Raw genomic sequence first — 14,393 nt, 5'->3', positions numbered from 1 at the left:
AATGGCATATCTTATTTATTGTATATTGGTTATTTAAAAATGATGGCTGCAAAAAATGAAGTTTCAGAAATTGATGGTCAAATCCATGAATTGTTTAAAATTTAGAAATGAAAAAGAACTACTGTTTGTCTACCTCAAGAATAGCTCCCGCCAATATGTCTACGATAGTCTGTTGCCGTGGAAACAAGACCTGCTCTATTTTCAATAGGGGATTTAAAAAGAAAGGCATCCATGTTGGCTTACTGATCGCCTTGATGATGTATTGGCAATTTTTTAAATTGCTTTATAAAGAGTGAAAAAATTGTTTAATATATTAATTATATAATAATATTTAAACTTTTAGACATAAAAATGAAATATTAATGAATATGCAATAAAGATGAAAATTATTACAATAAAGTAATTATTTAACTTTTTAATAATTGTTTAATATTTTCATAACTATCAATAATTATCAAGGACTTTAGATTATAAATACAATGACAGAACTTGATTATTAAACTTTCAGCATGTATTTTCCAACAATTTCTAAGGCAAAACAGTTTTAAAAGTAAAATAAAATAAAATACCGTCTAAATTTCGAAAATAATGTTCATTCAAGCATTTCAAAATCCTCTAAATCACTCTCACAAGTTTCGGTTTCTTCTGAATCAGAATCATCATTCGTATCAATTTGAAATGACAGTTCGTTTACTAAATCTTCTAACAGTCCATCTTTCTCCCAATAATTATTTTCAAGCTTTTCTACGTTTTTGCAATGCGCTGCCCATTCTGACGAAGTAACTTTAGTGATAGCTGTTTGAAGAAGAGATTTTAGATTGTCCAAACTTAAATCGCCAGTAACATTTCGTTCCTTTATTATTCTTTTTACAGAGGACCACACAAATTCGATTGCGTTCAAATTGCAATGATAAGGGGGTAGTCGGATAACTTCATGTCCTTCTTTCTCTATTAAATTATCAATTTTAGACGATTTTCTTTGGACGATTACTGTCTATAAGAGAGAACAGTTCCGCTTTTCACATTTTTTGATCGCAGGGTATTCCGTTATTTTTCAACCAGTCTATCATAACTTTTTTTGTAGAATACTTCGTTGGAGTGGGGTTTTCGACAGTCGTATGATACGGTTCATTATCCATGCATACGACACTGTTTGGTTGCAAATTTGGAAGAAGTTTTTCCAACACCCATTTTTTAAAGTTTTCATAGTTCATTTGCCCGTGATAGTCGCCGCTTTTTGTTGATGCTTTATATACTAGTAAAGCACCCGTAAGGAAACCCGTTGATGACCCAGCATGAACAACTATAAGTCTATTTTTCGAATTAACATTTGCTGTAACTCCCAAAACTGTGTCATCTTGCCAACATTTCTTAAATGTCAAATTGCTGTCTACCCAAGTTTCATCAATATAGACAATCGGTCGTCCAGCTTTCCTGTGACATCTCATTTCTCTCAAATATCTGTGTCTCCAAAAAACAATATCTGGTCTTTCCATGAGTACTTTTCTATTATTCACGCACTTCTTCCATCTGAAATTCATTGAATGTAAGACTTTGCACAATGTGTCTTTTTGCCACGAAAATCCAATTTTTTCTTTCAACACGGGTAGTAATTTTCTGAGGGATGGTACTTTCCTTTCTTTTATGTAAAAGTCTTGAATTGTTTGCCGTATAACACACTTGTCAAAGTCGTCTATTTCACAGTTTCGCTCACTAGGTCTTTTACGGTGTTTACCGGGTGATTTTAAAACTGTCGATGAGCCGGATGATGAAACTTCCTTTCTTATTTTTTTTATTGTAGCTTCAGAAATTCCAGTTGCTTGAGAAGCCCTTTTCAGAGCTTGTGGGAGTGGAATTAACGCAGATTTCGATGAAGCTTCATTGGAACAAAATTCCGCAACATTATATACGATTTTACGTGCCTGCGATTTCAAAATTTCACCCTTCCTTAACTTAAAGACCATCTTGCAAGTTTAGCAAATTAGCAAAATCAATTAAACCAGTAAGGAATAAATAATTTTAAAAGCAAAAGCAAAATAAACACAAGGATAAGATAACACGTGCAACTCTTTTAAATCCGAGAAGACGAATGACGTGATGTAACCTATAATTCCGCCAATTCCCTACACGCTTAATCCCCATTAGAAATGAACTAGTCTTGTTACTACAGCGACCGCCACTAGACAGACTTCTTGGCGGGAGCTATTCTTGTGATCGACAGACAGTATTCATGAGTTTTTTTCCCCCTATAATAATCATTAAATGATTTATATCATAATAACAATGTTTTGTGTTTAATTTTACCTGACTCCTTAATTTTGTTTGTCTTACTGTTATAGAGCATGAGAGGTAATATATCCCCCCCATCTTAATGTATATAAATGTAAATTTCCTTCTAATATGCTGTTATGTTGAATAATTTTAAATTGTTTCCTTTCCTCTCCTTTAAACCATATTGCATTATAATTAACATGAGTGTTCACACACTTCTTTCTATCTTAAATGTACGTACAGGGAATCCCCCCCCCCAAATTTGAATGGCAATGCTGTTAGAAATTAATAATTATTTATTTTATGACTTTGCAGTACACAAATTTGTATTGTACTTCCTTGAGTTATGTTTCCATCTATATTAAAAAAATTTTAAATAAATTTATGACTTTCTGAAGCTTTTAATTTCTGTATCTTCATTTTAATGTTAGATGAACTCTCCATTGAAGAACTCAGAGCTAAGTATTCTGCTGCATATACAAGTGATTTTGAAGTAGAAACTTCAGAACAGTTGAGTGGCATTAATGGTAAGTACTTCAACAAATTATCAATCAAATAATACTGTTTTACTCATTTTATTACACTTATGTCCATAAATTGAAGATATAATAGCACAATAATTGAATACTAAAGTAAAAATTTCACATGTAGAATTCACACATCTTCAAGAATAATATACAGATTACAGAATGGTGCCAATAGCAGGGCACAATGACACAAATGGGAGTATCCAAAGAACTTGAAATTGGCCTAAGTGTCAACTCTAGGCTTTGGAATGATTCAAGACGACGGAAATGTCAGTAGTCGTTAAAGTGCAGGTTGCCTCCAAGTTATAATGTCCAGTGACGACCCTCATCTATCAGATATGTTTTGCTCATAGCAAATCACTGTTGCCAGCGGTTAGCCTAGAGTAAAGAAATATGCAATGTGTGCATTGTCATGGTGGACTTGTGTGATGTTTTCCGACAAGTCCAGCTTTAGTTTCCAGTCTGATTAATGTCGGGCTTTCATGTAAAGGACCCATGTGCCCTTTACTTTCAAGATAATGTCACTGGAGAAACCGTTTTGGTGGTGCAGGATTGCTGTGCAGCTGGTGCTCCAGAGCATATCTGTATATTCAAATTGGAACCATGACAGGCCAAATTTACGGACATCATTCTGGAACAACATGTACATTTGTTTAGGGATGCCATGGGCACAGAATTTGTGTTTATGGATGGCAATTTTCAACTTCCTCATGTAAACATCATAAACAAATGTCTTCAATCTGAAGATATCACACCTATGGAATGGCCAGCATTCCCTCCTGATTTGAATCTTTTTAAAACATGTGTGAGATATGCTTGTCCATCAAGTTGCAGCTTATCAATCACCTCCTGCATGTGTATCAGAACTTCATAAAACATTGCTTTCTGAATATTTCAATCTTCCCGTAGATCTGCTGGATAATTTGATTGCAAGCCTAGATCCTGTGCAAATTGCATTTCATTGTATGAGATATACAATATATTAACCATCATACCTACAATGTAAAATTAAATTTTTATAAGGGAGATTTTTTTTGTAAGTATTCCAGGCGTAAAATTTTTTATGAATGTTATCATACATACACTGCCTTTTTTTTTTTTTTTTTTTTTTGTTCTATATCTTTTGTTTAATGAATGGGCTCATGAATAAGACAAGTTTGTTTTGTTTCTGAGCCTTTATTTGCTGGAGCTAATTTGTAGACATTTTAAATTTGTTTCAAAAAAAGTAAATTGTTTCATTTTTTTTTAAAATAGATTCTGAAAGTAGTGATGAATATTCTGAAGATGAAAACAAAGAAAATGATAACGAATCATCACTGAAAGAGCTTACATCCCAAGATCGAAATGTGTGTTTTTCTTTCTTGTTTTCTAAGTGAATAAAGTTTTGCTAATGCATTTTTTAATGTTAAATATTATAGTATAATATGATGTCTTGGATTTCATTTTTTTTATATTCCAGGAAGATGATAATCCATCGAAAGAGATCAGTGATATTGCAGCTGCTGCGGAAAGCTTTCAACCTAAAGGAAACACATTATCTACCACTCATGTAAGTTATGTTATTCTGTACTATTAAAATTTTACTTTAGATCAAAGAATTTTTAATGAAACCTTTTTTTTTTTTTTTTCACACTTAAATTTTTATTGATCAATTGTGAATGCGTTCCAGGTTTGTACCAAAATTCCATTTCTGCTTAAACATTCTTTGCGTGAATATCAACACATAGGATTAGATTGGTTGAATGCAATGTATGAGAAGAAATTGAATGGCATTCTTGCAGATGAAATGGGCTTAGGAAAAACTATTCAGACAATATCCATGCTGGCACATCTTGCTTGTGAAAAAGGTAATTTTTATGTACATTCGATTATTTATTATTATTTTTTTTAAATATTATTTCCAATCATCTTTGACAATCCATTTGGAATAGGGGCAGTTAATACTTTTAATTAAATCTCATATGTATAACTTATTCAGGAAAATATTTTTAAGCATGAAATTATGACAATAAAGAGCTGTGTAATTGATATATGTCTTAATTGAATTAGAATCCCATGATATCGTAGTATCATTAACAATGTAGCTTTTAGTGTAATCTAGTTTTACTGGTTATTTACCACCAGCTTTTGTTAGTTTATAATTTTTTCTGTTCCTCATTAACTGGTTCGCTATATATATTGATTATTTGATTTTAGATAAATCATTTTATATATGTATATAACTTCATAACCATGATTTTGCCAAATTTTCTGATATTAATGCTGTATTATTTTAATATTCTTCACTTTATTATATACATAATCCTTTCTGAAGGAGTTAGCTTCATAACATTCCACATCAGTCTTGTTAGAAATGTAAATATTTGCTTATCTGCTGAATTTTACAATATTATGATTCCACTTTTTTATTTGATTCGTAAATTACACAGATATTAGGCAGAATCTACCTTTATTAGCTTTCAATAATGGTAGGAAATAGGATTCAATATTTGATGAAAGAAGGGAAACGATTCGAACTTCAGGGCAACAATGTCATCTGTTGTTGAAAATTGGAATTCAGAAGAGAAAAAAAAATTGCACGGCTATTAAATTAGTATAACTAAAAAGACATTCTTTAAATGTTAATTCGTTTATTGCAATAATATTTCGGTCAGTTATTGTTGAGAAGTACTAAATAATATTAAATATTTAAAATTTCACAAAATAATGCTCCAAGTAGCATATTCCTACTCTCTAAAGTATATATGTGCCAAATTTAGTAGCTGTATGCCAAATGGTATCGCTTATACTGTGCCAACACACTGATTCATCTTTATTGTTAGCAGTAGAGATTAAAAACAGTATATATTTATTTGTATGCTTTGATGTACACTGATAATAAATCAATATTTTTTTGATAATAATAATTTTCATGCATCCACAATTATTCTCTCTGTGGTATAGCTTCTTTGAGGGGTGGAATGTAAGTATTAAATCTATTATTGATGAAATTAAATGTAAAAATAGCCTAAATGCACTGTTATTTAAAAATGCATAAAAAATGTACCATTTTGAAGTTTAGGAGTTGTTTTATGCATGAAATGACAGATTGGAGATTTTGATGCTGTAAAAGAATTAATGTATTTTAATAATGTTCATTAGTAATACTGATGAACAAAAATATAACTAGTTCAGAATTTGTATTTGAAATAATTTGCATATTTAATTGGATTTTTTTCCTTCTAATTTTTTATTGGTCTGTTTTCAGGCAGTTAGTTTTATATCAATTATTTCATTGATTTACTTTTTTAAAGACCTCATTAATTTTAGCAAATTATATATAATACTAGCAGACCCGGCCACGCGTTTCTGTGGCTAAGGTTTTTGTTACATTACATAGTAGTAAACTATTCAAGGGAAACGGTAGGAGAACACCAGTCATGGGGACCCCCATGCTTTTTTACACAGATGCCATTTGTAAAAAAACATGGGGACCTCCATGATTGATTTTCTACTACCGTTGATATTAAGCAAAAATCAATACAAAAAAAAATTAAATTTCTTTATTTTTTGTATTCAAGTTTGTAACAAATGAGTACATTACAAAGTTTTTAGTAAAAAACACGTAACACTTAAACTTATAAATGAGGTAGGTAGGGCAGAGAGTTTTAAATCTTTGACAATAATGTTTATTATTTTGAATTATAAATACTTTGAATTTCAATTTAATTTAGCACTAATCGGTGCACAATATTTTTGGTTAATCTGTCTTTAGCTAACACAAATAGATTTGAAGGTTTTCCTACACGTGAACATGCAACATATAGTTGCCCATGAGAAAAACAAGGATTTTCCAAATCTAAACCACAAATGGACATTGTTTGGCCTTGAGACTTATTTATAGACATGGTAAAAGCTAAACGAATTGGAAACTGTAACCTTTTGAAGGGTATCGTAGATTCTGATGGTATCATCGGAATACGTGGCAACAGGACCACTTCTCCTTTTAATTTTCGAGTTAAAATGGTAGCTTCAAGTATATTTCCGGTGATCTTTTTGATGACCAAACGCATACCGTTGCATAATCGAGGTGGATTCAAATTACGCAGGAGAATAATAGGTGAACCAATCTTTAATCGAAGACTAAAATATTTGTACAATTATTGAAAAAGTGTGAGAAGCTTTGTACCACTTTTTCATATATATATATTAATTATCTTTTGATCCTGAAGCCTTAAGTACCATCAAAATACATATATCATACAGTGTGATTTGATGTATAGCAAATATATAATATAACTGTGTGATAATACTTACATGTATATATTTTAATTAAAGATTGTTGAACAATGAAGCACTAATAATTAAAAAGCAAGAAGAATTCCACTGTATTGCTTTTACTATAATATGAATTCAATTTATACTTCAGTCTAAATAACACGTGGTCGGCTATGCTAATACCAAAAATTGAAAAAGTAAGAACAATTGAATTTCATTGTATTGCGTTTACTACGAAATAAATTTAACTTATACTTTAGCCTCAGCAACACGTGCTGTTATGCCATTAAATTGTAGCTTATGTGAAACATTGGTACTTTTAACACAGCGCCATCTGTGAAAATACTTACTCAATCCAGTCAACAGATACCGCCATTTGTTAGAATCGCTTGGAGCTAACAGATAATTGTGACTGTCAAATAATGAACAAATAATTTGTTCCTTCTTAATACCTTCCTTCTTAGTATAAACCCTTTATGATGTATAATAAATCCTCTAACTTCAGTGTTACAGATTCTGGCTTCCTCAGCTTAAAGGAAAGATTTTTTTTTTTAAAAAAAAAGTTCTATATTCCACATATGAAGTTGCCATGAGATTTATTCCGTCATTGATACATTTGTCTGTTGCAATAATTCAAAATTCATTTATAAAATGAAATCAGTTTCAGAAACATTTATTAAATAATGATAAGCATTGTAGCTGAAGTAAATGATAGCTGAGTTGATGATAGCTGACATAACTTGATACGTACATGCAGTTTATTAGTAAAGAAATGAAAAACTGAAACGATTATTGTAACCATTTTTTACTATCATATCTTCAATAATTTATATAAAAAATATTAAATTTCATTTAGCATACAAATGAGTTAATATTTTTTTATTATCCGATTAGAGGAACTTATTCTTGGCTCGTTCACTTACCTTTTTTACGATATCCTTAACAAAAGAAATAAAATCATTTAATTGAAAATTCAATGAAGGTGACAAATGTTATTGCCGTACAACATTTTTCTTAGTAAACAGTCAGATAAAGAATCTGAATTCATTCAAAACGAAAAGTAATAATTATGCGTGTGCACCTCCAAGTATTTTTCCAAACTTCTTTATAATTAAAAAAATCAGAATTATAGTATGTTATATTAATCAGTGATGCGTTAAAACGTTTGTAATTAATCATTTTCAAATAAAATATTTTATTTCTGAGAATTGCCACCGTGCACAGTAATACAAAATTCAAACATAAGATCGTGAAACTGTATCCGTTGCAACGTATCAAATTTATTGTATGCATTAAAAAATAATTGTGGAAAATGATATCTTATACCTGAGAAACATTTTCGGATAGGATCATAAATAATACGAACATTCGGTTTCGAAACGTAACGCAAATGCGTGAGTTTTTCTACGCCAGTTGGGGTAACGCTTTGCAGATTAGAAATTTTTAATTTCCTTTATTCGGTTTTATTTTAATTCAAAAGTACTTCAGAATGAATCTGAAAGATCGATTAATTGACAATGTTTAATTTTAAATGCATCAAACATTAAGAAAATAAATAGAATCGTTTCAAATAATCAGCCGAAAAATCTTAAGCCTAGCCTCATGACTGTTGGGAAAAATAACTGAAGCCGTGCTCATTTGGTGGTGGGAAAAATGAAGATTTTTTTGGCGGGAAAGTTAGTTTTTAATTAATAATTAAAATTCTCATTAAAAATTCAAAAAAAAGCTATCTCATCTTTTAAGTTAGATCAAACTGCACACGGTGTGCAAATTTGATTAAAATCGCTTAAGTAGTTTAGGAGTCCATCGCGGACAAACAACATGACACGTAATTTATATATATTAAGATATGGTGCAGAAATCATCCTTATTTTTATCAAGTGGCAACAACCAAATGTTAATAAAATATCATAAGAATTTTAGACTGCTTCGTTGAATATATTTTCAGCTGCATTAAATTCAGCGAACAAGTTGGTCGTCAGAGGCAGCTAGTTATAATAGAAAAGGAGAAATATTGTTTTGTGGATTTATGTGATTTCAAAATTTTTTTTTTTCTTATTCTCCAACAAAATTTATTTTTTTTTCTTTGAAATTATGGAAATTACATTTATTTGAAATATTTTCAATTTTTAGAAAAATTACTGGATCTGATATTATTTATGAAAATTAACTAATCGAACTTTCTGCCTTTAATAATTTAAATTTTATTATATAAAAAATGAATGGCTGGTTTAATTTTTCACTAGGAGAAAAATAAACAGTGATACATTGCATTTAATCTAAAGAAGGATGAGTATTTATTATTAAAGAATTAGTTCTGGACATTTTGTCATTTTATGAATGCATCCACATAATATGAGTAGTTGGAAGAATTCAGTAACTTTCAGTCAGTCTGTATTTGGAGGATTGTCATTGTACAGTAGGAGTTTATAGGCATGAAATTAAAATTAATCTCTTGTTCCTTTTAGGTGTTTGGGGTCCTCATCTTATTGTTGTTCCTACAAGTGTAATGTTAAATTGGGAAATGGAGTTCAAGAAATGGTGTCCTGCATTTAAAATTTTGACTTATTATGGCACGCCTAAGGAACGAAAACAGAAGAGGGTGGTAAGTGACATTATAGTTATTATAAAGGCTTTTTAAATTCCTTTCAAAGAGATGATTTTTATTCAAATTATTATTTGAATCTCTTATGGAGATTCCATTTCTAATACATTTTTAAAAAATCTTAACTTGACATGTCAGTACCAGTAGCATAATTGCTTGCTAAAATCCAAAAGAGAAATTTTAATCTGAAGCAATACATTTAATTTAGGAGAACTGATTCAACTGGCTTATTGTGTTACGAATATAACAACATTCAAGGCATATGTGGCCTAAAGCCAGATCCACAAGTTTTTGCGAGGAGAGGGGAGAGAGTTAATTGGAGGGTGTACCCGATTATTTTGGGAAGATTATTCCCATTGATGTTTGTCTAACGATTGTAAGAAATTTGAAAATAGCAACTTAGATGAATAGGAATCTACCTTTACATTCCTGCTTGTTGAGAGGAATTTATTTCACCAGAAAGATAAATCAAGATAGGACATCAGTGGTTGCCCATCTCTTGCCATTTACCACTATCGAAATATCTTTGATAAGCTCTATTTCATTTTACCTTTTCTTTGAAGAACACAAGAACTGAGTTCTCAATTACTGATTTGAATTCATTGGTTTTTATTACTAAGGAAAGTGCATGATATCATCAATTATTGCCTAATCCCAACTGTAATTTTTTGTAGCAGTATTGCAAAATAAGGTAGAGATTTTGCCGACAAAACAATTGGACCTTTTTAATCACTATGCTGCATATGTATATATATTTAATCTCTGTATGATTAATGAATGCACATATATTGTAATATGTGCATTCATTAATCGTACACATTTCATTCTTTCCTTTTATTCTAATAAGATATAATTTTGTTTATAGATAAGATATAGTTTTTGACTAATTAATTATTTTCATTAGCAAACATTTGATTCCTAACAATGAACTTAACTTCTTAAATTAATTATTGAAATTTTATGTACTGATAGTCATGAAATTTATCTTCATTTATTGATTTTAAATGTGTTTTTTTCTTTCAAGGGCTGGACAAAGTTCAATGCTTTTCATGTATGTATAACTTCTTATAAATTGGTAGTGCAAGATCATCAGTCTTTCAGAAGGAAAAAGTGGAAGTATTTAATTTTAGATGAGGTATGTTATAAATTTTATAATTTAAAAATGCTGACCATACCTAATATTTAATTTTTGTGTGCTATATTGTAAATATTTTTAATCAAATAGGTGTTTTTTTATGAGTATATTCTCTTGTTAATGATTGTTGTATACTATTATTCAGCTTCATAATATAATAATTTGAAAATTCATATGAGTTATAGTAAGGTCTTGAACTCGGAGCCAGAGTGTTCCAGTTTCAAATTCGGATTCTTCTAAAGATCCATGATGTATGCTTGCTCGTGCATTTTAAATCTGATGTTATGGTCTATATCGGCTCCTATTGGTGCATTGAAGTTTTTTTTGGGGGGGGGATGTCAGCTCAGATATTGCTCTCATCATCTAATTGCAGGTCAAGTTATGATTTAAATAGATCTATGTTTGCTTTCAAACAGTACTATAGCTAAAATTGAACTTCATCTAATATCTATCCAATGTTTGCAAAATACTTTTACATGTTTCATTGAGTTCATTATTTTTTCTTAGTTTGTTTCTAAATGAAAGATGTGTTATTTTAATATCAATTCCATTTGTAAGTGTTTAGCATCATTATAGATGAATAATTATACTTTTCTTTAATTTGTATAATATTAGAGATTTTCAGATATGTTTAATAAATAGCATATTTGTTAAAATATTACATAATATAATAATTATTTAATGATATTTCATTAAATAAATTCAATGATTTAATAATTATTTAAAACACAACATTAAAGGCTATATGGATAACACTGAATGATGATTTTTCTTCTGTTTAGGAATATTTAAAATTCTATTTTGGCAATGCATTTTCTTTATTAGTCGACCATTATATTTAAATCGGATTTCAATCTTTTTGGGATGGGAGGTCTTTATTCTAAACATTTGCTTGGTATGGGGTGTATGCAAAAGTAATCATCCCACATGGTTTTTGCGTCTCTAAGCCTAACTTTGAGGTGGGGGATCACAAAAAAAGTGTCAAGTTTTAATGTCATAATTATCGGTACACATTTAGAATATTAGTTCAGCTGTCATGTATGTTAATATAGCATTTAGTAATGCTTTAATTTACATTAAAATATATTTTTAAAACTCATTTACATTGTGAAATAATTTTCAGAAGTCCTATTTATATTTTATAGTTTTAATTGGCAAAATGCATTAACAAACTTTGAAATAAATATTTAAAAATTCAAAAATACGATACAAAACAAGTAAAATGCAGGAACGCAGTGAACTTGGATTCTGATAAAATATCCATATCAAAATCTTGACTTCTAATTCTTTAGACCATGAATCTGTGCCATTAATTGCCTTATTCATAATGGGAGACTTTCTTCCCCTGATGAATATTTACTTTACAAATCGTATTCAAGGTATTCAAAAATAAATTAATAATGTATCTGAATGCTATGTTAAATATAACTGATTTGATGGTAAAACCCAGACAGACCTTGCATAGTAGCAAAAATGAAATAAAAAAATAATAATAAATGAAATTCTTATTAAGACTAGAAACGATAGAATGTTTCTATCGCATAGAAAGTTAAAGAACCTGGCTCTGTTTATTTGCATTGCAGTTACTCCCCTCCCCTCAACAGTTGATGAATGAAATACCAAAGAGAGGTAAAAAATAAGCTAACCGAAGGTCAGGATACTAAAATTATGTTCATTTCGAAAGTAATAGACAAAGGGAGCCTTCTGGGGACCTTTAGTAAGGAAACAAATTTTAACGTTGCTTATATTTTCATTTAAACTGTACTTTAAATAATGTATATGTATTTTTAATTTCTTAAGTACTGTTTGTATGCACATGATATTTTCTGTTGCAAACTTCATTAGTTTATCTATACTTATCACATTTGAGATCTTGTTAACAATACAACATCCTGTCTATGACAAGCATGTCTTCTATTTCGGAAATGGTGTCAAGCTGTTGGACACCCTTCCGCATGGTTTTATTTAGAAGAAACAGTCAAATTGTTTATATTTATCTTTGTCTTCGAATTGACTTTTGAGAGAGAGGAAATTTTATACTTAAAATAAATTTTTACGATTCTTGAAAAAATTGTATAATCTATGCATGTGAAGTAAAATTATAAAAAAAATTTCATGTAAAATTATGAAGGTATGCAAGTACTGAATTTCAGTGAATTGTATTTTGTTTGTATAGATTTTACCTGTTTGTTTTAATTAATAACTAAATGAATTTGGCTAATGAATTGAATTTCCATGTATTTGTAGGCACAGCATATCAAAAACTTCAAGTCTCAGCGTTGGCAAATGTTGCTGAACTTCCAAAGCTCACATAGGCTTTTGCTGACTGGCACTCCCCTTCAAAACAACTTAATGGAATTATGGTCTCTCATGCACTTCCTCATGCCCAATGTCTTCCAGTCACATAGAGAGTTCAAGGAGTGGTTTGTCAATCCAGTTACTGGGATGATAGAGGGAAATCATGAATACAATGAGAGTCTCATTAAAAGGCTACATAAGGTAAGAGTTATCGTCTGTTAAAGCTTGTAACTTTAATTTTTACTGCTGGGAATTTTGTAAAGTAATGCTTTTTGAAGAATCAATGAATTTTAGGATAGTTATTAGATGCATATTTTAAAATGTGAACCTAATCTTATTACAATGGAAATAATTGTTGTTAAGAAGATAAAGCAGGGGGGGGGGATCTAAAAGAATTTATTAAACTATTTTGTAATTTAAATAATCTTATCTTACTGTTTTTTTATTGCTTTTCTGTTTCTGTGTCTTTAATTTGATATTAGTTTTTAATCAAACTTGCTTCTCTTGCAGTTTTATTTTTAATATTTGTTTTTGAAAGCACTAGACTTAAAAGCACTAACTTAACTTTTATATATATAATGTAGATATAATGTTCCCAAATAAATTTATAGCTTCAGAATTTGTTAATATAGTCTGCTGCTACCATCTTTTTTTAAAGCGATGTCATATAAATTTTTATATAAAAGTCATACGCTTAATAAGATCACTGGGGAGTTATTTCGTAATGATATGAAAAATTAATAATTATGAATGGTTTTATTTTTTCATAGGTATTAAGACCTTTCTTGTTAAGAAGGCTTAAATCGGAAGTTGAGAAGCAACTGCCTAAAAAATATGAACATGTTGTTGTATGCAGACTTTCTAACCGACAGAGATATCTATATGATGACTTCATGTCCCAAACTAAGTAAGTCTTTTACTTTTAAAGACATTTTCCCTTCAAATTCTTAATTGGAGATATTATTTTTCCCTTGTCTTCTCTTTTTTTAATGTATTATTTCTTTTGTGCATAGGACCAAAGAAACTCTTGCGACAGGAAACTTCATGAGTGTAATTAATATTTTGATGCAGTTGAGAAAAGTGTGCAATCATCCAAATATGTTTGAAGAAAGACCAACAATATCTCCTTTCTTGATGGAAGGAATTAAATATCATACTGCATCTCTTGCAATGGGTGCTCTTGATTATGATCCTTTTAAGGTTGGCAATAACATAATTATAAAATCCATGTAATAAAGCATGTTTTTTTTTATGTTGAGTTTTAATGTTCACTTTCTCTCTCTCTCTCTCTCTCTCTTTT

The 14,393-nt window shown here is 29.9% G+C and overlaps 1 protein-coding gene across 2 annotated transcripts in view; it reads left to right on the top strand.

Moving 5' to 3' along the window:
- The window catches only part of LOC129966529 (helicase domino-like), a 133,382-nt gene that overhangs the window by 26,600 nt on the left and 92,389 nt on the right, over positions 1-14,393 (top strand). For both annotated transcript variants that reach the window (XM_056080970.1, XM_056080969.1), the window contains exons 10-18: positions 2,703-2,798; positions 4,053-4,144; positions 4,258-4,347; positions 4,468-4,645; positions 9,524-9,660; positions 10,685-10,795; positions 13,043-13,294; positions 13,864-14,000; positions 14,107-14,293. In XM_056080970.1, coding sequence (XP_055936945.1) covers positions 2,703-2,798; positions 4,053-4,144; positions 4,258-4,347; positions 4,468-4,645; positions 9,524-9,660; positions 10,685-10,795; positions 13,043-13,294; positions 13,864-14,000; positions 14,107-14,293 — 1,280 coding nt within the window. The remainder of the gene's footprint in view (positions 1-2,702; positions 2,799-4,052; positions 4,145-4,257; positions 4,348-4,467; positions 4,646-9,523; positions 9,661-10,684; positions 10,796-13,042; positions 13,295-13,863; positions 14,001-14,106; positions 14,294-14,393) is intronic.

Source organism: Argiope bruennichi, chromosome 4, assembly GCF_947563725.1.
Source record: "Argiope bruennichi chromosome 4, qqArgBrue1.1, whole genome shotgun sequence".
NCBI classification, from domain to species: Eukaryota; Metazoa; Arthropoda; class Arachnida; order Araneae; family Araneidae; genus Argiope; species Argiope bruennichi.
Note: the sequence above shows the minus strand (reverse complement) of the source record. Positions and strands in the feature narration are given on the sequence as shown.